The sequence below is a fragment of the Protopterus annectens genome, chromosome 5.part0 (genome assembly GCF_019279795.1).
Source record: "Protopterus annectens isolate FY-2018-M chromosome 5.part0, PAN1.0, whole genome shotgun sequence".
NCBI classification, from domain to species: domain Eukaryota; kingdom Metazoa; phylum Chordata; order Ceratodontiformes; family Protopteridae; genus Protopterus; species Protopterus annectens.
This window is the reverse complement of record NC_056735.1, coordinates 403,218,251-403,243,379: the sequence shown is the minus strand read 5'-3', so window position 1 is coordinate 403,243,379 and position 25,129 is coordinate 403,218,251. Positions and strand designations below refer to the sequence as shown.

Genomic DNA, 25,129 nt, shown 5'->3' with positions numbered 1-25,129 from the left:
ACAGTAAGGCTGCTGAGGTCACACTAAGCTTCTTTGAAAACGCAGAGGAACATCCACAAATACCCATTAGAGCAGCAAAATCAAACAATACAGACTTAAAAGTTCATAAAGGAGTAGACATCAAGTGGAACAAGAAAAGAGAAAAAGAATCAGAAGTAAAAGACATGCACTGCGGCATACTGAAGGTTGGGGAGATACAATTTAGAGAGGTTTGAAGAAATATAAATATAAAAAACAAATAATTAATGGACTACACAGAGCACAGGCTTCAAACTTGAGCAGCTCTAATATGAGGGATGGAAGAAAAAGTTGTCAGAGACTGTAACAGACTTGCATAAGATTTAAGTGGGGGTCAGAAAGGATGAACTCAGTGGGGCCACCTAGAACAGAGGACGTTTCTTGATTAGAATACAGTTTTATTCAAAATCAAAATAAGTAATAGTTCATACTTACAGGCTGGAAATAAGACAGAACATAAAAGATAATTAAATTATCAAGAAAGTATAGAAAGGCAGGTACTGCCCATTTCAAGTAACTGAGGAAGTCTTTCCAGGAAGTGCATCGGCAGTCTTTGTACGAACGACTCTCTATATAAAAAAAAAAAAAAAAAAAATTTGACTTAGAAATACAGTATGGAAAAATACAATGTTTCAGGTGTGTCACAAATACTGGCAAAGAAAAGCCCACTCAAATGAGGTGCAATCTCAACTCTGGCTTGGAACCACTAGAACACTAACAAGCAAAACATCTAATCTGTGACTGCAAGATTCACACTTGATGCTCCTGTCATTTTTAAACACAAAGTACACCACACTAGAAACAAGTTACTAGCATGCAAAACAGCCAAACCATAATAATGAATCTGTATGCCATGTTCTGTACCAATTTCCTTACTCAACATCAATGAAATTATTTACAGCTATGGATGGCAAATAAGGATGTATTTGTCCATTTAACCTACCCACTTCCTTACATACTGGCTAAGCTGCTGATTTCAGTTAACCAAAAACTTCTTGTTTGCCTTTCAATGGATTATTGAACTCAAGAATAGTTTTTCAAATTGCTATCTCCCAGGAAGGTGACTAACATGTTGGCTATATTCTGTGGGTATATGAGGAGCCAAACTCCATGCATTCTCACAGAGATGTACCTTAAGTCTGTACTCCATATTCAAACTGTGCTCCCTTATTCTTTAACTTTGAAAAATGCTCCACTAGAACAGTGGTTACCAACTGATGATGCCTTTCCAATTTTTCCCCTTCTTGCGCCTATGTCTGCCAACCATCAATTCTCACCCAATCAGAATTAAGCCAATTTGTTCTCCATGGTAGGGAGTCCTCCATAACCATGAAGGTTAGTGCTATTTAAGGAGGCTGTAATTTGGGCAGCTAAAAGAGTTGTTCATGTTCTTACCAGCATCCTGGCTAGAACAACTTTTATGATGGTCATAACCCCACCTCATGGACAGGAGGATAAGCAAACCACTTCATGCCTTCCCCACAAGGAACCATGCTCCTGCATGCCCACTATGAAAGCTACCAATTCATTGGTGGCTTGGCGAGTCTAGTACTTGCCATTTCAATGTCCTTTTTTCATCCTATCATCTCCTCCAAAGGAACTGGCACATAGGCAATGGGTCACCTGAGCCACAGTTGGAGCTTTATTTTTCTAGATTTTTTTCATTTTAACATTTTTAGTTAATGTCCATGAAAAAAATAACTGCAAGCATTGGATGAGAACCCTAAAACAGCTGAATAACAAATGCAATAAAATTGAAAGACTGTCTATAAATAAATAATAGCCTGTGACATAAACCTTGGCTATTACTGATAAGCATACCAGTTCTGTTCTGTACTCTAAATTACTGTCTAGTAATGTAACAACTTATTACAGAAGACATCAGGTGAGACAACACTCTGAACGTCAGTTCGCAACAAAAAACTAAAGAGCAACCTGATGCAGTTAATAGCTGTAAAGTCAATAGGCCTATAAATGAACCAACACATAATGGAATACCTGTGATACACAGACATCTACAGACACATAGACAGCTGAGAGTTAGGTAATGCACAAATCTACTCTACACATGACATCCTCTTATACTTTTTGTTAGAATCTAGGCTACAGAAGGTAATGTTGCATACAGCACTTAACGTTAAAGTAGATCCTGGAATAGAAGGATTTCTGTAGCTGCATAATGAGTACTTAATATATAAAAATTCATCTGCATTATGCCCTTTTCTATTAGTCATTAACTGAATCAGCTGGCTCCTTCCACCAACTCAAGTGATTTTCAGGATGACTTCAATGTTTTATGAATGATACCAAACCTAATAACAGTTTGGACTGTTTCACTTCTTTTTGCTGAGGTGAAGAAAACAAAGAATGTAACAAACACATCAAGCCTAAAACGGATATCATTAAGGTGTTGTGAGTCTCAACAACAAATTGTCGATTTTGAAGTTCTCCTGGATTTGGAACATATCTATGTTTGTGCAATTACTGAGTCTTGCTTTAAATTTAAAAAGACCACCCCCACCATACCTAGGGTTTGTACCTATCATGTTGTCAGGCCAAATGCCGACAGACTCCACCACAGCATCTGTGATGGTGTCTGTGTTTGTAAGGGACCAAATCATCGTCAGGCAGATTCTGAGAGACCCTACTAAATGAACTCAAAACACCAGATCACCTTTCCTCACTATAGTGCAATCTTGGAGTTGGTATATAGAATTAGCGGGGGGTGTGGGGGGCACAGCCCCCCCCCCCCGCAAAAGCGGAATTCGACGATTGCCATTCCAATGAAATGCCGTTTGCTGAAGTGAGTTTTCGTTTATTTAATATAGACCAAAGCTGTTCATATTCCTCAGTGATATCAATCATGTGAGAGTCAGTGGGGCAGTTAAGGAAATACTCTGCATTTAATGACATTTTGTACATTACAGTGCTATTTTATATTCAATGTTTTTATGCGTCTGCAGGTTCTTAAGTATAAAAATTATGATGCAAGAATGTGCTTTTGCATACTTCTTAATTTTGAAAATGCTATTTCCTTATAAAGGGCGTAATAAGTAGTATAAAACTGGTAAAATACTTTTATTAATTGTATAAGTATCTATGCTGTTGCTGCATTTTTAATACAAGTGTGTGGAGTAGCCCTTTTAATAAGTACCCTAAACCATAATGCAGTATGATTTCTGAACTGTGGACGTTTGAGCATGAGATGCTGAAGCGTTAATATTGTTTATGTTGAGCTGCCATGTTGTTGGTAAGTTACGAGTGAGATATTTTGCTGAAGTTGATGCTTAATCCCGATATCTCTGACCACACCAATTAAGACAGTGGCTGAAATTCAGAAAGGCTTACTGGGAGTGGGAAGGCTTAGCAGGAGCAGTTTCTCCCTTGCAGTAAGCCTTTCCACTTCACAGATCATCTTACTAACGAGGTTTCCTGCTAACAGGAGTCTCCGCATGGAGGGCAGTCCCACAGGCCAAGCTGTATGATAATGAGGAAATCCAGGGGAGCAGCTAATGCTCATTAGCCATGTGCTCTCCCCTGGAAATACCAGAGCTTCCTGCACTGCTGAGTGATCTAGAGACTCACTCAGCTATGCAAATTTCCATTGCTGGAGGAAAAGTTAACAGCATGGAAAGATGGTAGTCACCCAGTCACTCCTATAGAAATAATCACAGTTTAGGTAAGTTCAACAAAAACATGAGGATAGACGTGTGCGTGTCTGTGTGTTTGTGTGTGTTTGTGTGTGTCTGAGTGTGTTCTGTGTGACGTACACTCGCATATCAGTAGGGCATGAATGAAGCGTGTGTGTGTGTGTGTGTGTGTGTGTGTGTACGCTAAAATGTGAGTGTGGGTGAAAGAGTGAGTGCTCCTTAGTTTTACTGACTGTGGAGGCCCTTGTTTTGTGTGTTGTGCAAGGGGGGATTAATTTCCCAATGCTATGCATGGGCCGCCAGGGTAAACACTACCACCCTCACAGGTCTGACAGCACTATTGTTCAACAAGAGAGATTCAGAGATATGTTACTGAGCCAATAATGAGGTCTCTCTCATTTACTGCGGTCAAAGCAGTCTCAATTGCATTCTCACGGACATGCTGAAGCTATCATAACTGGTAAGGCAGAGGATCAAACCTATGAGCCCATAACAAGTTGCTGTTGTGTAGGGTTCAATTCCATGAGCTTCCATTTGCCTCCTGTGTGAATCTGTGCAAGTCGCTTGATTAGACAATGCTCCTGGGCGGAGTGTGATCAATGTTTTACCCTGGTTAACAAATGCAAATGAAAAAATTAATAAAAACTAATAAAATGTTCATACCTTTTGAGAGGGGGTCAAATAAATGATCTTATTTGTCACTACAGTTTCATACTCTGCACTGAATCAAACCAAATGGAACTACCTCATGTTCTAATCCTAGGGAGACAGTTTAGACTTGTCACCATCTTTGTTTGACAGCACCAACTCACTAGTAATTCACACAGCAGGGCCAACTCCTGTGGTGTAGAGGGATAAAGTTCTTACTATGGACCACGCAACCAGAGACTAACGTCTCTGGTGCTTGATGGAAGTGGCAGGGGTGGACTGGTATGTCAATCCATGGAGAGAGAGGGATAGTCCAGGGTTGTCCAATGCGCAATCCTTTGTTGGAAGTGGGATGCTGCAAAATATGGTGGTGGTGGGTTGTAGGTATTTTCCAGAAAGTCACTTTGGCAGCAGATCTTAATGCCGGTGCATGCAAGTGTGCAACTGAACTGGGGAGGGCACTGAAGTCCCTGTGATAATGCAGGCTATCTGTCCCCCCCTCACAGAAAGAGAAGGGGTGAGACCTAAATAAATACTCCCTCACTGCCAGGATGCTGGTGAAGACACAAACCACTGGTGAGGCTGTCTTATGAGTACCTCCCCTGGCCAGGATGAGCCTTCATTGGTGATACCCAACACTAAGTTCAAGATTGCCTTTGCCATCCCTGGTTCTACATTTAAGCATCTTCTTAATGTCTTCAGGAATAATTTTTTGTTTTTTTACAATGTGCCATGAGCTTTTTTGTTTCTTTATAGAGTTGATTTACATGGGAGTTACATCACAGAGGCTTAATTCTTGTGGTAGATGGAGCAGCTTCAATGCATTTACTCATGAGGGAGTTGGACACTTAAGGGAAGCATCATGAATCAATTTACTTAAGATGGGCTACTTGTGGTTTGCCAGGATATCAATAAATAGCAAGAAGCTCATTTCAGAAAAAATCCAAAATATGTTAGGGGGTTTTAAAGGAAAGGAGGCTTGTATTAAGGATAAAGGTTACAGCCAGGTGAACTGATCTGAGTAGGGAGGTAGTGACATATGGGGTCTATATCATATCATCGAATGTTAAAAATATAAAACGCTCTAAAGATCGAAAATGCCGGACCTCGAACTCAGTCATTTAGTTATAATGACTTCATAGTGGGCTTCTCTACATATAGTCTCTAAACAGTATAAGCTCTTAAAATAAAGGGTGGCTACACTAATTTGATTCTTAAGGAAAGTGCACAGTGGGTAAGGTCAGCCTGTACCCATAGTACATTACCAAAGTTGAAAGACAATGAAAGCACACATGCAAAAGACATAATCAGCAATCATCTTTAAAGTAGTGATACACCACAATGAATTCTAACATGTTCCTAATGTAGTCCTAAATACTGTGAAGTTGGCTCATTACACATTTCTGTGGGATACAGGCCAGGTTAGCTGGCATCACTTTGCTGATTTTTTTTCTACCTGTGTTAATACAAAGTTAAGCCTTTCTAAATTGAAGGCCCTTTGGGTGTGAAATCTGACTTCAACTACCCCTCCATCAACTGGGAAAACTACTCTAGCACCAATACACTGGCCCAACACTTCTTGGAATTCATCCATTCCAATGCCCTGGACCAGCTCATTCTGACCCCCACTAGAGGAAGCAACATCTATGACCTGGTTATTACTAACATGGGTGACCGTTGTTCTAAACCAATAGTCAATCTCTCCCTGGTCAGATCCAAACTTAAAGTAATCCCCATGGAAATCCACATCTCACCCCCCCCTCCCCCCGCAAAGGTAACCACCATGAAAAACTTCTCCAAAGCCGACTCTGGACTCCTAAAAACAGAGGTGGCTAACTTCACGGCACCCATGCCAATGGAAAATAGCTGCAAGACTGCCAAATCATACATCAATGCACTGTACGAACATGTACATAAATGCAAGGAACTAGCCACACCCAACAGAACCAAGATTCTCTCCGCCAAATAAAGGAAGCCAATATGGTGGTTCCCAGCCATTAATAAACTCTACAACAGAAGGAAGAAACTGCTGCAGAAAAAGGTGAAGTCCCAAGACTGGAAAAACTCCCTTATTAGCCTCAACAAAAAGCTGAGATCCCTCACCAAATCCTCTAAAACCAGCTATGAAGGCAGACTCACGGCAGACACTAAAAACAATCACAAAGCTTTCTATAGTTATACCAAGAACCTCCACGGCAATACCCAGATTTGCTCTGAGTTAATGCACAATGGTACCTCCTATACTGAGCCAAAAGATATTGCCAACATACTGGCCAACAGATTCAGTGTCAACTTTACCCCCCCCAAGGGCCAATCACAATACTGGAAGAATGCTGGGCACCCAGCATTACTGCAGCACAGGTTAAAGCTGCATTGCCCAAGGCCAAGAACACAGCTTCCATGGGACCCGATAATATCATTGGCTGTGTTCTACATGAACTACAAAGCGAACTTGCACCACATCTGTGTGTCCTGTTCAGCCACAGCCTGACCTCAGGCTTTGCCCCTATCGAATGGCACACTGTTACAGTCATCCTTCTCCATAAAGGGGAAGTGACTACAGACCCTGGGAATTATCGCCCCATTAGCCTGACGAATCTGATATTTAAAGCTATGGAGTGCATCATCACGGACCTGATTAACAAAGATATACGAAATCTCCAAACTCTGGGCCCCATGCAGTTTGGCTTTGTGAAAGGTAGCTAATGTCTGCTCAACCTGATTGACTTATTTGAGTCAGTCACAAGGGCTGTGGATGAAGGTAAGGCAGTGCAAACAGCCTACCTTGATCTGGCCATGGCCTCTGATATCATTCCTCACTCGGGAATTATTGATAAATTCACCAAACTAGGCATCAACCCTTATATCTCTAGGTGGGTTGCAAACTGGCTCACAGATAAAACACACAGTATGAAAGTGGTGAACTCCAAGTCAGACTGCCGACCAGTCACGAGTGGATTCCCACAGGGAATGGTCCTGGGTCCTCTCCTGTTTGGCATCTACTTCTCAGAAGTCCAGGCCAACACAAAGGGACTCTGGCTGACCAAGTATAAAGAGGACTGCAAGCTGGAAGGCATTATTAACTCCCCAAGTGATGCAGACATCCTACAGAAAGGCCTCAGTGAGACCAATGACTGGTGTTGAAACCATGGCCTTAAGCTTAATGCCAAAAAATGTGTCATCCCCTTTGGTAAAAACTCAGTTCCCACTAATTACCACATCGATGGGAGCCCACTGAACACTCTAGGTGTTACAAGAGATCTGGGGGCGCAGGTTGACAGCAGCCTCTCCTTCGACCACTACATTGCCTCTGTGGTCAGACAGTCCTTCTATGTGGCACATCTCATTACCAAGGGTTTTGCATCTAGGAAGAAAGAGGTCAGTCTCTTTCTACTTTTCCCTCATTAGACCAATCATCGAGTATAATGCTTCACTTGTCATGTACCTCACTAGACAGCTGCAACAGCTGGAGAGGCCACAGAAGTCCCTCACGAACAGGATCCTAGGCATTAAACACATGTCCTACATGGACAGAATCAAAAGACTCCAGCTATTCTCAGTCTCATATCGCCTACTTAGAAGCGATCTCTGCTTGACTTACAAAGCCATGTCTGACCCAGCTCTGTTAGAAATGCTACATCTAAAGAAATCCCAATCATCCACACCACACACTCCAGAGACCTGAACCTCGTTACTATAATTAACAGAACATGCTGGAGGGACAGGTTCCTCACCCAGAGGCTGCCCATGCTCTGGAATAGACTTCCTATACATGTCAAGCAGAGTACCTCACTGTCCCTTTTCAAGAGAAAGCTTGATGAGTGGATGGCAATAGAAAGTTCACCCCGGGGATCACTCCAGTGGCTCTAGACAATAGAGGCACTGGGAACTAATGTTGGGTAGCATGATGCCAGGGCACTTCTATGGGCTAGGCTTGTAAAGGCTCCAGGGCCATTAGCCTAGTACACATCTATGAACCTATGTGCAGGACCTAATGAATAACCTGTGTGTCAGAGTAGACAATAATTAATGTAGGAGCCTAAAGGTGAAGGACACAGCACTAGGAAGTGTGCTATAACTAGTAACCATGTCCTTTTTCTCGTAATGAGAAAGTGGTGTGTCAACTTACATGAAAGTGACAACAACCCTCTTATTTTGTCTTTAGGCAGTTGAAGCTGAGGTCTCAAACTAAAATCAGGTGATGGGACAAATACAAAATTTCTCGTCTGGCAGAGGGTAACAAACCCTTGTGAAAGTGAAGCATACATTCACTTTCTCAGGGTGGCAACAGCAAGTGAATTTTAGAAGTGTCACTATCTTTTCTCCTCCCTCAGATGCATGTTTTGCTTATTTATATTTTTGCTTGCAGACATCAAGCTTAGCACCAGGTTTACTATTAATAAATTTGCTACTCTTCACTTATAACACTATAATGTACTCCATTCATGCTGTTCTTGCATATGCTTAGTATGTGTCTGTATTAATGAGACACCACAGATTACAACACAGTTTTCACAGTATATGTAAATTCATAGGTTAAAAAATAAATAAATAAAAATAAAAAATGAATAAGCACAGGAATCTGTCTAGTTCCAACCTCACCAACATGAGTGATGAGGAAAAAATAAAAAAACAGAAAAACTAGTAGTCTTAAAACTTTGTTGATGAGCTCAGTCACAATAATTTCCAAAAAATTATGAAACCCAGGTAGTGTTCCAAAGCGACAAGCCTTTATTTATCACAGACAAGCGATCCTCCGTAACAAAAAATCAGAAATACTTCACAATGTTAAACATATCAGCTTTTATACACTTAGAAGTAGGTGTGAAAACATATATATTTTTTAATTTTAAACCAGCCTATTCCTGGCAAACACAATAAAGAGGGCCGTAAAACAGCCTATTCCAGGCAAAGAAAATAAACAAGGCCGTAAAATTATGGTACTGTTTATTTTGTGTGTGTGTGTGTGTGTGTGTGTGTGTGTGTGTGTGTGTGTGTGTGTGTGTGTGTGTGTGTGTGTGTGTGTGTGAAATGCCTCAGTTCCTTCATACTGCTGGTTACAGATCAGGCTCGAAATCTGCACCTTCAGTATAGGTAAACAAGAGCCTAAATTCCCTACCCACCACCATTTCTGAAATTTTTTCAGATTTTTGTCTCATATTTCCTGCCGTTCTGGTATATATATGTATATATATACATATATATATATATATATATATATATATATATATATATATATATATATATATATATATATATATAAAATATGTTTTTCTTCCACCTACTGCACTTTGGCACCGTCTCTTAATATCCTTCTGTGCAAACTGATACTGAGTGTACCTAGTTTGTGAGAATAAAGGCTAGCTGCATTCAGGATAGCCAGGGTTTGCTGGCAAATCATAGTACTGAAAGCCCCAAGTGTCCTAAAAAAATTGAAATAATTGTACCCAAAACAGCCATCTATCCACCCAGCAGACATACCACTCGCAACCAAGTACCCTTATACCACACTGAAGTGACAAAACACACTCATGGTTATATGAGGAACAGCTAATTGTATGTGCTACCAACCTGTACTGCTCTAGACTGCTAGTACAGTTCTAATCAGTGCTTTTGCCACCCTCAATCCAGCAGTGCCCTTATTTCATCCACTAGCTATAGCAGGAGAGCTGAGTGGTTCATGCAGTCTGGTCCAGACATCACCACCTCCCACACATCTTTGACCATCCAATGGCAGGACCCACACACTACATACTTAGCTTACAAAAACCTAACATAGTCTTCCCTGAAAAAGAAACGATTCCCACTCATTCACATCCAGTTTTGTGAGTAACTTGCATTGTCTGTATTATGTTCTATTGGACTTTGAGCAAATAACCATAACTTCATCATTCCTTATCATTTTAGCAAACAATTTAAATATCACATTTGTGTGTAAAATAGTTCTCAACTGTCCAGATTTTTGCAGAATGTCCAGATTATTGCCTACTTTTGGTCTGTTCCTCATAAAATGTGTGGTTTCTGAAGATCCCCAAGGACTGAAGTAAAAAAAAAAAAAAAGACATACATTCCAGTTTAGACTTAATATCCTACAGAAAAATGTGTGCTAACACAAATCCTGTTATTCTAACAACTTTAAAAGTTTATAATAGCAATATTTGATATCTGTCCATATTTTGGGGCCTCTGTCTCCCAATTATTTTAGGCTTTGTCCAGGTTTCTTGTACTAAAAGGTTGCTATGTTATGAAGTATATCAAATGTTATGAAGTATGCCACTTTCATTATGTCCTTTTGTCTTAAAATGCCATCTCATACTCTGGCTGTGAAATCAGTTTTAATATAGAATTGCAAAATGACCTATTTAACTTCATGACATGGTTTGTCTGAAAATGTTAGTGTTAAAGTTATGACTTTGTGTTCCTTTGGTGAAAATTTCTTCATAAAAGAAATATGAGAAAAACACTTCATCTTCACTGTTAGTAAGCATTTGGTATAACAAGTACATGCGAGATGCATCATTTTTGTTGCAGAAGTTTATAATGCAAATAGTGGACAAAATGGTGTTCTAGTCTCTCTATTAGTGTAGAGTCTGATTAGTGGCTCAAGTGTTTAACTGCACAGGCGGGGAGAATGGGGGTGTGCAATTCCACGGGGTGGAAGGGATCCTGTTGGTGTTAGTCATGCCTATCATTTTTCAAATGAAGCTGGAACATCAATGGACTACAGGGTCCGAAGGGACAATCTGCCCTGGAGGTGTGTCTGCTCTGGATGGCTATACTTTCTGAGCTATGTCTAATTATCTTTCCAACCTAATATAGATGCACCAGATAATGGGTGCATTTGGACTGAAACCCAACACAATTAGCTGCTGTGAGCAGCAGTCATACCTCCATGGGATCTCCCTTTTCTCGTGCAGCTGGTGAATGGCCATAGTGGGGTGTCAGTCAATTCATGTTCTGGAAGGCTATAAAAATCCCAAACACAACCTGGTCTCAAAACACACCGAATGGAAAGGGACTTAAGGGAGAAGCTATCCTGCCATAGCAGACATCCTGTACCAAGTATAATCGAAACAGAATAGAATAGAAATAAGATATTCTGGAAAATTTTCAATTAAGAATAATGTTACTATGTTGATAGTTCATGGGGCTGTAGGAGGAAGAAATCCATGTGCTGTAGTGTTCCATATAAAACATACAGGTAGCAGGTTTATATTTATTTATTTGGATACCATACTGTCTAATCGTAGCATATATGGCAGTTATAATATGGAGCTAAATCTGTATGTAGTTTGATTAAATGTCTTGGTATTTCTTTGAGTTATTGTCACACAGTTGCAAGTACATTTCATTAGATTATGCCATTGTTTCCTTGTTATAGCTTTTGCTTTTATTTTAAACATAGAATATTTTTCCTGTTTTTTTTTTCTTTGTTTTGTCCTTGAAGTAGACTCATGTTTACCAAGGCAACACACTAAAGTATAATACTTGGTTTAATCTTTGACTACTAAAACTCATACAGCCAATATACATAACAAACACAACCAAATTAGTTTCTGCAGAATGTCTTGTCTGCTATTTCTTGATATGCTTTTTATCCTCTTTCTTCCTTCTAGTAGACTGCTGCAGTCCATTACCTGTGCATGTCAATGTTCAGAATGAGGCAACTAGTCTATGTAGCATGTACATTAAATGCATTTAGTAATCTGCTTCCACTCTGTTCTTTCCATCTACCTCATTGTTTTCCACCAGTCCTACACTGCCCAATGGTAGGCATAGAAGGGGAGACAGGAAAGAATAACATTGTCAAATCCAGAACAAGATGATCCTGTGTTAAGAAATATTTTGAAATTGCTCAAATGTTTTGAGTTATAAAATAAATTTAGATAAAACAAAAGCCATATCTGTTGACTGTGCCCACATATGAATTAGTGCAACAATTCCTATACCTCTGGGGGAGTGAAATAAATGAAGTACCTAACAGTATGGCTTAGGAAAGTCTAATTAGTACCAGCAAAGGAAATGTGAGAAAAATCTAAGTAGAAGATAATTCAAAAGGTAAAAAGAGTGGACATTCTTGACTACAGACCTGGATAGTACGATACAGGCAATCAAAATTTTTCAGTCCCTTTGATTCCATTAGATTGGCCGGGCATATTTCTGTCAACCAGGTGGTAAATTATGACCAGAAATAAATAAGGAAATGAAAAACTTTATTTTAGAAGAATGATGACGTAGAGTTAAATGAGATAAGATTATCATAGTGATGGAGCAAGGGAGCATGAGATTGCCTTATTTCAAGGGACATATTAAAGTTACACTATTAAGGCCGTTAGATATACTAGAGTGCATAAACTGAAATGGAAAACTATAAGGCAAGAAGGTACAGTTAGAGATTCTTTTATTGGAAGCCAGTGTTTTGGGGAGAACAAGCACAATCAGGGAAAACATTATGAATATAAACTGGCAGTTTGCATTCTGACAAATAAACTAGTAAGGGAATGGTATAAGGAGATTTAGCTGATGGAGTTCACAAATAAAGAGATAGGAAGTAGGCAAGAAACAGTGGAAAATAACAGGAGGAGTTTAACCAAGTAGGCAAGCTAATGAGGCCAAATTACCTGGGGAGGAAAACTAATAGAATGGGAGGAAGTAAAAGAAACATTTGGATTATATGATAGGGTTAGGATCCTGTATCGGGGAATAACAGCAGAACACAGGCAAAGAAAGGGAAGGGATAGCTGAGTGGCCACCTCAGTGGAATATTTTATGGAACCAAGAACAGACTGGGTTATAAAATGGGATACTTACTATGGTATACAGAATTACATGTTATAATTATAAAAATCAGAGGAACTCAGTCAGGATTAGGAGAAAAGGCTCAGCGGCCAAATTAAAGGATCAATGCAGGAAGTGCACAAGGCTTTAAAATGTGCAACTAAATCAAGATGGTATAGGACTGGCTTAGGATATTTGAGGAATTTTTTGTGAATATGTGCAGAGCTGATATAGCAGAGCTAAATTCTCCTGGCTGTGTACAGACTTGGATTCTATTACCATCTGATATTCCAAAATGATAAGTAGACTTTTTTGCAACTCAATTTGCAGCGTGTTGTATTAATTTGCTTTATTGTTTATATATTTTCTTTATTGTTCTGCCCTTTGTTGTCTGCACTGTTTGTTTTTCTTGCCCTCCCTCCCAAGTGTTGTTGCAGTCTTGAACTTGGTGGGTTTGGATTTGCCTGCCTCTGCTGTAAATCTGATTTTGGTCATTTCTCCCAGTTCAATCTCATTTTATCACTCAACACAGTGCAGTGAGATCATTTGGGTAGGAGTTCCCCCTTGCTTCTTTGACTTTGAACACTCCTCCCTGTCCTAGCTCATCATCTCAGTGTACTAAGTAGAGAGAGAGCATTTGGGAAGGTCATCCCCCTTATTTCCCAAATCTTGAACTATCTTCAGTTTCCTCCCTCTCCACTTAAAAACAAAATTACACTTTATTCAGCTGCTTTTACTGTAATTGTGTTCTTCATACTTTATTACCTTATTTTTGCTGTGTGTTCTTAAATGTTCAAGTGATTTTATTCTGCTGCATTTATAGTTTGTTACTATAGCTTGTTAGTAGCCTAATTAAAATTATCTGTTATTAAAAGCATTTTAGCTTTGGTCTTAGCACTTGTGCTTCAGGCCAGTTACTTTACATTTAAGAAAGTTCTTTCTGGTCTACGCTGTTGTGGACAAACCTTTAACAAAACCCTCTTTCCGTAAGGCTGCCCAAGAATTCAGAACACTACGTCTGGACAATTCCCATCACTGTCTCCTGCCAGCCTGGTCGACATGGGCATACTGAGACAGTGTAGCAACTGCCTCATGTTTACTGGCAACCCTCTTCTTCTAGCACATAATTCTTCCACCTGCAAGAAATTCATGTACATCAGTAAAAGTTTACACTCGCTCTCTTGCTCCACAGTCAATATTCCTGACAGAGGAGATTGCCAGCATAAACACCATACCACTCACATCACATAGCCAAGCACAACACACACACACACCTACGCAAAGGTCTTCAATAAAAACTTACCTAAACACAAGAGAACTCCAAAACACACTCACAAACAGTCCACACACAACACCAAACACATCACACACAGCAGACAACACACCAGTGTCTCCACTCTGCAATTCCTCATTCTCAAATTGTACAATATGCAGATGACTCCACTGTTATCTGCTCAGCCCCTAGCCTTCCCGAGCTCCAAGCCAAAACCCAACTGGCCTTCACAACCACAGAAAATTGGATGCTTCAAAACCATCTTTCCCTTAATGCCAATAAATCCCATATCATTCTCTTCTCCCCCTCAAAAGCTCTGCCTCTTGATAAGCCATCCTTCAAAATCTCCAGCCTCTCCCAGTCCCCAATAGAAGTTGTTAGTTGTGCAAAATTACTCGGAGTTACCATTGATGAACACCTCAAATTTAATACTCATATTCAACTAAACATAAAAAAAACCCATCAGAAGCTCGGTATGCTTTACAGAAATGCTAACTTTCTTTCTTTAGCTACAAGACAAACACTCGCCACTACCTACCTTCTCCCTTCTCTATTGTATGGTGCTCCTCTTCTATCCAACCTCACTGCTTCTATCTCCTCAAAACTTGAAAGTTGCTACTACAAAATCGCCAAATTCGCTACTAACTCCACTCATTCTACACACCATTGCATCTGCCTCCGTAGTCTCAATGGCTAGAACTCCCCGATCACCTGGATTACCTCCAACTTACTACTGCACACAAACTAATTTTCAAACCCACTGCTTGCCCTGCATTATCTAACATCTTGCCCTTCTACACACCTCTCAGGCCCCTAAGATCTAGTCACCAAAATCTTATTTCAGTATACAAACCCAAATGACCTCCTGGCCACCTCCTACTTTCTTATACTACAGCAAAAAAATGGAACTTGCTTCCTTCCCTTCCAAGAGTCACTACAAGCTATGAACAATTCAAATCTCTTCTCCATTCTCACCTCTCCCAAAACTGGAAATGTAATTGTATACTTCCTACCTAGATCTTAATACATCCCAGTTCCAATTTTCCCCCTCTGGTCCTTCTTCTTCAAACTCTCTCTTCAGCTCCCCTCCCTCTACTTCTTTATCTCCTCTCTCTCCCCTGCTTAAACTCATATTTATTCCTTTTAAATCTTCTCCTCCTCACTGCCTACATGCATGTCTAGTCTCACAAATGTATCTTTTGCCTTTTTCATAAGATGTACTTTTAGACTCAAACATAAAATGAATCTTAGTCTAACTGTTCTTTTTTTTATCTTCCTCCTGGCATCTCTTCTCCTTTAAATTCTTTGCATCTCCTTCACTTCTCCTCTGTTTTACTTCTCTTGCATTCAAGATCTATGTACAATTTATTTTTATCTCTCTCTTCTATGCTAACAATACAGTCGCATAAAAATATTAATTTCTTATGTATACTGCCAAATGTACTATGTTTTTGGAAATTGTTAAAGGTGTTATGCTGTTAGAACACAGAGTGTTGTGTGTAATGTATTATTATTATGGAGCTTTTCTCCCCGGGCCTCCACTGAAAACGGGCTTTCGGGCCCAGTGGACTTCCCCAGTTATCAAACTGGAAATAAATAAATAAAATAAATAAACACAGCCCATAAGGCAAAACAACAAACCATCACAGCCCACAAGACACAACAATAAACCAAACAAACTAGTCATTAGTGACTCAATTGTGAGACACACCAATGCCCCCCCACCTCCTGGAGTTAGGTTCTGCACAAACTTCATCCCCATGTCCCCCCAAAGACCCTTTCAACATTCCTGATACTTGTCTTGCACCTCACATCTCAGATGATCAAGAGTAAAGGCCTTATCCAAGGCAAAGAACACAGCTTCCATGGGACCTGATAATATCCTAGGCTGTATTCTGCACCATCTCCAGCAAGAACTGGCTTCGCCATTGAGTACAGGCAAAGACAAAAGTCCTGTGGCTGACCAAGTTTGCCGATGACTAATTTGGGTGCTGTCATTGACTCCCCAAACAATGTTGACATACTGCAAGAGGGTTTCGCAGTAACTAATGACTGGTGCCAGTCATGTCCTCAAGCTAAATGCAAAAAACTGTATCATCATACCATTCGGCAAAAACATGACCCCTTAATGATTACCACATCAATGGCAACCACCTAAGCACACAACCTGTGGTGAGACACCTGGGCACTCAGGTTGATAGCCTCATATTAGAACATCATGTAGCAGCAGTGGTCAGAAAAGCCTTTTACTTGGTTCACCTCATAAGTAAAATGATTGCATCCAAAAAAGAGGAGGTTATTACCTCTCTATACTGCTCCCTCATTATACCAGTAATTGAGTATATAGTCCCATTTGGGATGTACCTCTCCAAACATCTGCACCAACAGGAAAGGCCACTGAAATACCTCACAAAGAGAATTCATGGACTCCAACAACTGTCTTATGCAGACAGGCTCAAATCACTGTCACTATTTGGTTATCGTACAGATTGCTCAAGGGTGATCTGTGTCTCGCCTACAAGGCGATCTCAGACCCTGCCCTACTAGAGATGCTCCATATTCATTATGCACTACTCGCTCAAAAGGCCTGAACCTAATATGTGACATTACAAAACCTGCTGGAGAGACAGGTTTGTCTCCCAGAGGCTGCCCAGTCTCTGAAATAGACTTCCCATGCACATCAAACAGAGTACCTCGCTGATCCTCTTCAAGTGTAACCTTGATGAGTGGATGGGAAACCACAAATTTGTCCCAGGAGTTCCACCTGTGTCCCTCACTGACTGGTGCGACAGGTGCTGACTGAGGTTCCTTTTTGGGAATAATCGCTTGGGTACACTTGTAAAGGCTCCAGGGCCATTAGCCTAGTAACCTCTTATGATCCTATACAGGGCTTGTTTCTGCATGTGCTGCAAGAAAGTAATATTTTGCTTCCTGCTCACATCCCTCAAGTTTGGGAGTAACTGTTTTTTTAAAAGGGTGTTTGTTCGGCTTTTCCGAATGTATGTAGCAGCTTTAGAACACTTTTTTTTTTCATTCTGTGACAATCTGTATCTTGATCCTTTAGAAACTCCTCTAAGCATAGTGATAAATCAGAAATTGGATATGCACATTTGATTTCAAGTATTCTGAAACAAACATGTAAATTAACCTTTCTAAAATTAGGTTTTCTGGTATTTGCATTAGCAAGACTTAGGTGGGGAGAGCATGCTGTTACCTGTCAGTTACTGTTTTGGTCAGATCTGTGTGAGAATTAAGCGGAGGATGGATCTTAAATTACACCTACTAGCTGGATTGAGTATATGAATTTATGGGTAAAAACCATAAACAGTGGAATTTGAAGCAGCTATTGGTACACTTTGCAGCACTTGCAGTGAATTTCTCATTTGGGCTTATTTTAATCGTCTTTCTCTGAACTTTGTAATTACAAGCAAAAGACATTGTTTATTCAATGCTCGTCTTAATGTTGTGGGGTTTTGTGTTGGTATGTACCAAGTGATTCTTGATTGTATTGCATTCTCTGTGTTGTGTCTAGCTGGATGTTAAAATGGAAGGGTTGCTTTTGTGGGGGTGGCAGATGTGTTCAGTAGAACACTGTTAATGAAAACAGTTTTCATGCAGCTTCATAGCTGTGTCCTCTAAATTTACATTTTTAGAAGTTTATGTACCCTATTTCCACAGAGAGAGTTATGTACTTATTTCCTACTTACCACTCCCTATTTCTTCACCCCCTTCAGCCTTCGCAAATAACTAGCCAGAAACTCCCCTTCCTATTTTTACCCCCGATACCCTTATCCACTCTTTCCCCCTCGTCTTACTTAACCTACAAACCTATCCTTCACTCTCTGTTTGGCTGCTCTTGTCATCAGTGTGAAATAGAACACTTGAAACCTTATGTCTGTAACTTACTATTCAGGATGTTTTGATCCTCTCTATGTAAGGTAATATATACTTTTAATCTATGTGAATTCATGGTTTATACTTGTCCTATTCTAAGGATACTACATAATGTAAATCTATGTAATATTTATACTTTTTGTATTTCTTGTACCTTTGTATACTTTGTATTTTTCGTTGTTACATCATTATTATTTGCAAACTGCCTCTGGAGCTTTCTCCCTGGGCGTCCGCTGAAACGGGTCTGTTCCCAGTTGGACTTTCCCAGTAAATGAATGTTAAATAAAATAAATACATTTTGTGGAGCCGATGTCAGTTCAAACATATTTGGACATGTACATACTTATTTTAATTTATTTTTTTAATTAAATCTAATTGTTTTAAAATTGAAGGGGAAAATAAGTTTTGCATAAGCATACACGTCGATTCGTGTGCAGCCATCTTAGACATTCCTTTTGCAGTTTGTTTTGAGCAGTAATTAAGTTAAGGGAGGATTGCCAAGTTACATGTTAATTTGTCTCTGGATAGTTGGCTTGTAAAGACGAGAACAGTCTTGCTATTCATTAGTTTGTATTTTAGGGATGCGAGGAGCAGTGTACATCTTTCCTTAATATGTAGCCATTTGGCATTGTTTAAGACTTTGCAGTGGTGTTCTATGGTAGGGGCAAGTGCCATAAATGTACATATTGTGTTTGCTGAGGTCTGCAGGGCTGACAGTTTTTTTTCTTGGACACTGTAGCTATTACAGGGAGTCCATACTCTAGTTGTGTCAACAATTCTCCTTTTTTTCTAGCAGACCTGTCGTCCGAAAAAAGAAAGTGTGGTATTTGCTTGTCCCAAGAGCGGAGGGTGTTAATTTTCTATTTAGTCATATTGACATGGTGCTGGAAGTTTAGGGACTGATCCAGGCATAGGCTTAAGGATATAAGTGAGGGGTGGTTTCTAACTGTTTTGTGTTGTTGTGGGTGATTGACTAGATTTGTAGGTGCATGGAAATTTGTAGGTGTATGGACAGCTATTTTCTTGATCTCAATATCACTATTTTGACTTTCGTAACATTAAGAATATGCTTATTGTTTGCGAGCCACTGAGCGTGTTGGTATAGTATGAGTTGGGGATATATGTCTTTCTGGTACTGACTTTTTTTTTAATTTAGTTACTAAGTTACATTTTGATTATTTTGGTGAGTTTTTTCCCCTGCTAAATGACTTTTTCTGGGATGGTGGCAGTTTTTGGGATTTTCAATTCTGTGAGTGAAGAGTCTGTGAATGAATTTGAGGTCGCAGTGATATACAATAGATTCTTGCCATGAATGAAGCAGGTCTGATACACAAGTAGCTAGCAAATCAAATGTTCAGTTGTCCTTGTCCATTTTGCTGTATAGATATATATATATATATATATATATATATATATATATATATATATATATATATATATATATATATATATGTATATGTATATATGTATGTGTGTGTGTGTGTGTGTATGTGTGTGTATATGTATGTATATGTCTCTGTCTAATAGTGACACGGAAGTAATCCCCGGGACAAACCTACGATCCCCCATCCACTCAAGATTCTTCTTGAAGAGTGTCAGTGAGGTGCTCTGCCTAACATGAATTGGAATTCTATTCCAGAGCGAAGGGAGCCTCTGGATTATGAATCTGTCCCTCCAGCATGTTCCCTCGAGCACGTGGCTCTAAGGGATTTAGATTTACTAAGGTGGAGCATGTCCATTAATTCTGGGTTGGACATAGCTTTATATGTCAGGCATAGATCACCTCGAAGTAGGCGGTATACAACTGAGTAGAGCTGGAGTTTTTTTAACCGAGCAGCATATGGCATCTGTTTGAGTCCCTTGATCCTCTTGGTGAGGTACTTTTGGGGTCTTTCTAATTGCTGCAGGTGTCGGGTAAGGTAAATCGGAAAGGGGGCATTGTATTCTATGATGGGCCTGATGAGGGATGAATAAAGGGGCACGATTACCTCTCGATCTAGATGTGAATCCTTTCATGATGAGGTGGGCTATGTAGAAGGTCTTTCTAACCACTTTGGCAATGTGGTTGTCAAAGGAGAGATTGCTATCAACTTGGGTCCCCAGATCCCTAATTACTTTCGCTGTACTTAATGGGTTACCACCTATGTGGTAATTTGTGGGCACATTGTTTTTGCCAAAGGGTATGACTATACACTTTTTGGCATTTAGCTTTAGACCATGGCTCTGGCACCAGTTATCCGTCTCTGCGAGACCTTTTTGAAGGATGTTTGTCAGCTGAAGAGTCGATTATGGCACCCAGTTTGCAGTCATCTGCGAACTTGGTGAGCCATAGTCCTCCCACATTGGCCTGTACCTCAGAAAAGTAAATACCGAACAAGAGAGGTTCCAGGACAGAACCTTGTGGGACGCCACTTGTGACCGGTTTCGAGTCTAACATGGCTCCAGCAACTCTGACTCTGTGGGTTCTGTCTTTGAGCCAGTTTGCGACCCATCTTGTGACATAGGGGTTTATATTTAGGCTGGATAGCTTATCTATGATACCAGAGTGGGGTATTATGTCAAATGCCTTTGCGAGGTCCAGATAGGCTGTGTGGACTACATTCCCTTCATCTATGGTCTTGGTGACTGTTTCGAAGAAGTCGACCAGGTTCAAAAGGCAGGATCTGCCCTTGACGAAGCCAAATTGGGTAGGATCTAGTGTCTGTAGGTCCCCAATGTCTTTGTTTATGAGTTCCATGATGATCCTCTCCAGAGCCTTGCATACTAGGCTAGTCAGGCTTATGGGGCGATAGTTTCCAGCGTCCGCAGAGGTGCCACCTTTTTGGAGTGGGACCACTGTTGCTGTACGCCATTCTTTGGGCACATATCCTGTAGTGAGGCTGAGATTGTACAGCAGTTTTACTTGAGGGATTAGTTCTTCTTGGAGTTCATGTAGGATGCAACCCGGGAGGCCATCTGGTCCCATGGAAGCAGTGTTTTTTGCTTTGGAGGGGGAAGCCTTCACCTGAGCATCAGAGATGTTTGGGAGGCTGCACTATGCCGGGATAGATACTTGCTCTTTTGGGGGGGAGGGGGTGGAGAAGTTTGCACTGAACCTGTCTGCCAGGATATTGGCGATGTCTGTGGGTTCAGTGTATTTTTTGTCTTTTAGAATCAACTCAGAAGTCGTCTGGGAGTTGCATCCCAGGTTCCTAACATAACTGTAACTTACTATTCAGGATGTTTTGATCCTCTCTATGTAAGGTAATATATACTTTTAATCTATGTGAATTCATGGTTTATACTTGTCCTGTTCTAAGGATACTACATAATGTAAATCTATGTAATATTTGTACTTTTTGTATTTCTTATACCTTTGTATACTTTGTATCTTTGCATTGTTACATAATTGTTATTTGTAAACTGCCTCTGGAGCTTTCTCCCTGGGCATCCACTGAAATGGGTCTGTTCCCAGTCGGACTTTCCCAGTAAATGAATGTTAAATAAAATAAATTTTGTGGAGCAGATGTCAGTTCAAACATATTTGGACATGTACATGCTCATTTTAATTTGTTTTATTAAAATCTAATTGTTTTAAAATTGAAGGGAAAAATAAGTTTTGCATAAGCATACATGTTGATTCATGTGCAGCCATCTTACACATTCCTTTTGCAGTTTGTTTTGAGCAGTAATTAAGTTAAGGGAGGCTTGCCAAGTTACATGTTAAGTTGTCTCTGGATAGTTGGCTTGTGAAGAAGAGAACAGTCTTGCTATTCATTAGTTTGTATTTTAGGGATGCAAGGAGCAGTGTACATCTTTCCCTAATATGTAGCCATTTGACATTGTTTAAGACTTTGCAGTGGTGTTCTATGGTAGGAGCAAGTGTCATAAATGTACATATTCTGTTTTCTGAGGTTTGCAGGGCTGACAGTTTTTTTCTTGGATACTGTGGCTATTACAGGGACTCCATACTCTAGTTGTGTTAACAATTCTCCTTTTTTTCTAGCAGACCTGCCGTCCGGAGAAAGTGTTGTATTTCCTTGTCCCAAGAGCAGAGGGTGTTAATCTTCTATTTAATCATATTGACATGGCGCTGGAAGTTTAGGGACTGATCCAGGCATAGGCGGGTGGTTTCTAACTGTTTTGTGTGTTGTTGTGGCTGATTGACTAGATTTGTAGGTGCATGGAAATTTGTAGGTGTATGGACAGCTATTTTCTTGATATCGATATCACTGTTTTGACTTTCGTAACATTAAGAATATGCTTATTGTTTGTGAGCCACTGAGCGTGTTGGTATAGTATGAGTTGGGGATACATGTCTTTCTGGTAATGATTTTTTTTTTAATTTAGTTACTAAGTTACATTTTGATTATTTCTGTGAGTTTTTTCCCCAGCTAAATGACTTTTTCTGGGATGGTGGCAGTTTTTGGGATTTTCTATTCTGTGAGAGTGAAGAGTCTATGAATGAATTTGAGGTCGCAGTGATATGCAATAGATTCTTGCCATGAATGAAGCAGGTTTGATACACAAGTAGCTAGCAAATGAAATGTTCAGTTGTCCTTGTCCATTTTGCTGTATATATGTATATATATATATATATATATATATATATATATATATATATATATATATATATATATATATATATATATATATATATATATATATATATATATATATATATATATATATGTATGTGTGTGTGTATATGTATGTATATTTATATCTATATATATATATATATATATATATACATATATATCTATATAGCTATATCTTTATATCTATATATATCTATATATATATATCTATACACACACACACACACACACACACACACACACATACACACACACACACACATATATACACACATACACATACACACACATACACACACATACACACACATACACACACATACACACACATACACACACACACACACACACACACACACACACACACACCCCTACAAACATATAGTACTTGGGTTCATAGGTTCATACTAGGCTATCTGCCCTGGGGCATTTATAGGCCTAGCCCGATTGTGTTTGGCTTACGCCACCCCTTGATTTGAATATACTGTGCCCTTTTTAAAGTTTAGTTTACTGTGCCTCTGTCTAATAGTGACACGGAAGTAATCCCTGGGACAAACCTACGATCCCCCATCCACTCATCAAGATTCTTCTTGAAGAGAGTCAGTGAGGTGCTCTGCCTAACATGAATTGGAATTCTATTCCAGAGCGAAGGGAGCCTCTGGGTTATGAATCTGTCCCTCCAGCATGTTCCCTCGAGCGTGTGGCTCTAAGGGATTTAGATTTACTAAGGTGGAGCATGTCCATTAATTCTGGGTTGGACATAGCTTTATATGTCAGGCATAGATCACCTCGAAGTAGGCGGTATGCAACTGAGTAGAGCTGGAGTTTTTTTAACCGAGCAGCATATGGCATCTGTTTGAGTCCCTTGATCCTCTTGGTGAGGTACTTTTGGAGTCTTTCTAATTGCTGCAGGTGTCGGGTAAGGTACATCCCAAAGGGGGCATTGTACTCTATGATGGGCCTGATGAGGGATGAATAAAGGGGCACGATTACCTCTCTTGCTCTAGATGCGAATCCTTTCATGATGAGGTGGGCTATGTAGAAGGTCTTTCTAACCACTTTGGCAATGTGGTTGTCAAAGGAGAGATTGCTATCAACTTGGGTCCCCAGATCCCTAATTACTTTCGCTGTACTTAATGGGTTACCACCTATGTGGTAATTTGTGGGCACATTGTTTTTGCCAAAGGGTATGACTATACACTTTTTGGCATTTAGCTTTAGACCATGGCTCTGGCACCAGTTATCCGTCTCTGCGAGACCTTTTTGAAGGATGTTTGTGTCAGCTGGAGAGTCGATTATGGCGCCCAGTTTGCAGTCATCTGCGAACTTGGTGAGCCATAGTCCTCCCACACTGGCCTGCACCTCAGAAAAGTAAATACCGAACAAGAGAGGTCCCAGGATAGAACCTTGTGGGACGCCACTTGTGACCGGTTTCGAGTCTAACATGGCTCCAGCAACTCTGACTCTGTCGGTTCTGTCTTTGAGCCAGTTTGCGACCCATCTTGTGACATAGGGGTTTATATTTAGGCTGGATAGCTTATCTATGATACCCGAGTGGGGTATTATGTCAAATGCCTTTGCGAGGTCCAGATAGGCTGTGTGGACTTACCTTCCCTTCATCTATGGCCTTGGTGACTGTTTCGAAGAAGTCGACCAGGTTCAAAAGGCAGGATCTGCCCTTGACGAAGCCAAATTGGGTAGGATCTAGTGTCTGTAGGTCCCCAATGTCTTTGTTTATGAGTTCCATGATAATCCTCTCCAGAGCCTTGCATACTAGGCTAGTCAGGCTTATGGGACGATACTTTCCAGCGTCCGCAGAGGCGCCACCTTTGTGGAGTGGGACCACTGTTGCTGTACACCATTCTTTGGGCACATATCCTGTAGTGAGGCTGAGATTGTACAGCAGTTTTACTTGAGGGATTAGTTCTTCTTGGAGTTCATGTAGGACGCAACCCGGGACGCCATCTGGTCCCATGGAAGCAGTGTTTTTTGCTTTGGAGAGGGCGGCCTTCACCTGAGCATCAGAGATGTTTGGGAGGCTGCACTCTGCCGGGATAGATACTTGCTCTTTTGGGGGGGGTGGAGAAGTTTGCACTGAACCTGTCTGCCAGGATATTGGTGATGTCTGTGGGTTCAGTGTATTTTTTTCGTTTAGAATCAACTCAGAACAAGTCTGGGAGTTGCATCCCAGGTTCCTAACATAACTGAAAAAAGCCTTATGATTGTCTTTAGTGTCCTGTGCAATTTTTCTCTCAAAGCTGGCCTTGGAGGATTTTATGAGGGATTGT

The 25,129-nt window shown here is 40.3% G+C and overlaps 1 protein-coding gene across 4 annotated transcripts in view; it reads right to left on the bottom strand.

Annotated features, from left to right (window-relative positions):
• The window catches only part of SLC35A5 (solute carrier family 35 member A5), a 712,931-nt gene that overhangs the window by 315,913 nt on the left and 371,889 nt on the right, over window positions 1-25,129 (bottom strand). For all 4 annotated transcript variants that reach the window (XM_044072367.1, XM_044072365.1, XM_044072366.1 and 1 more), the window contains exon 5: window positions 454-587. In XM_044072367.1, the coding sequence (XP_043928302.1) occupies window positions 454-587 (134 nt within the window). The remainder of the gene's footprint in view (window positions 1-453; window positions 588-25,129) is intronic.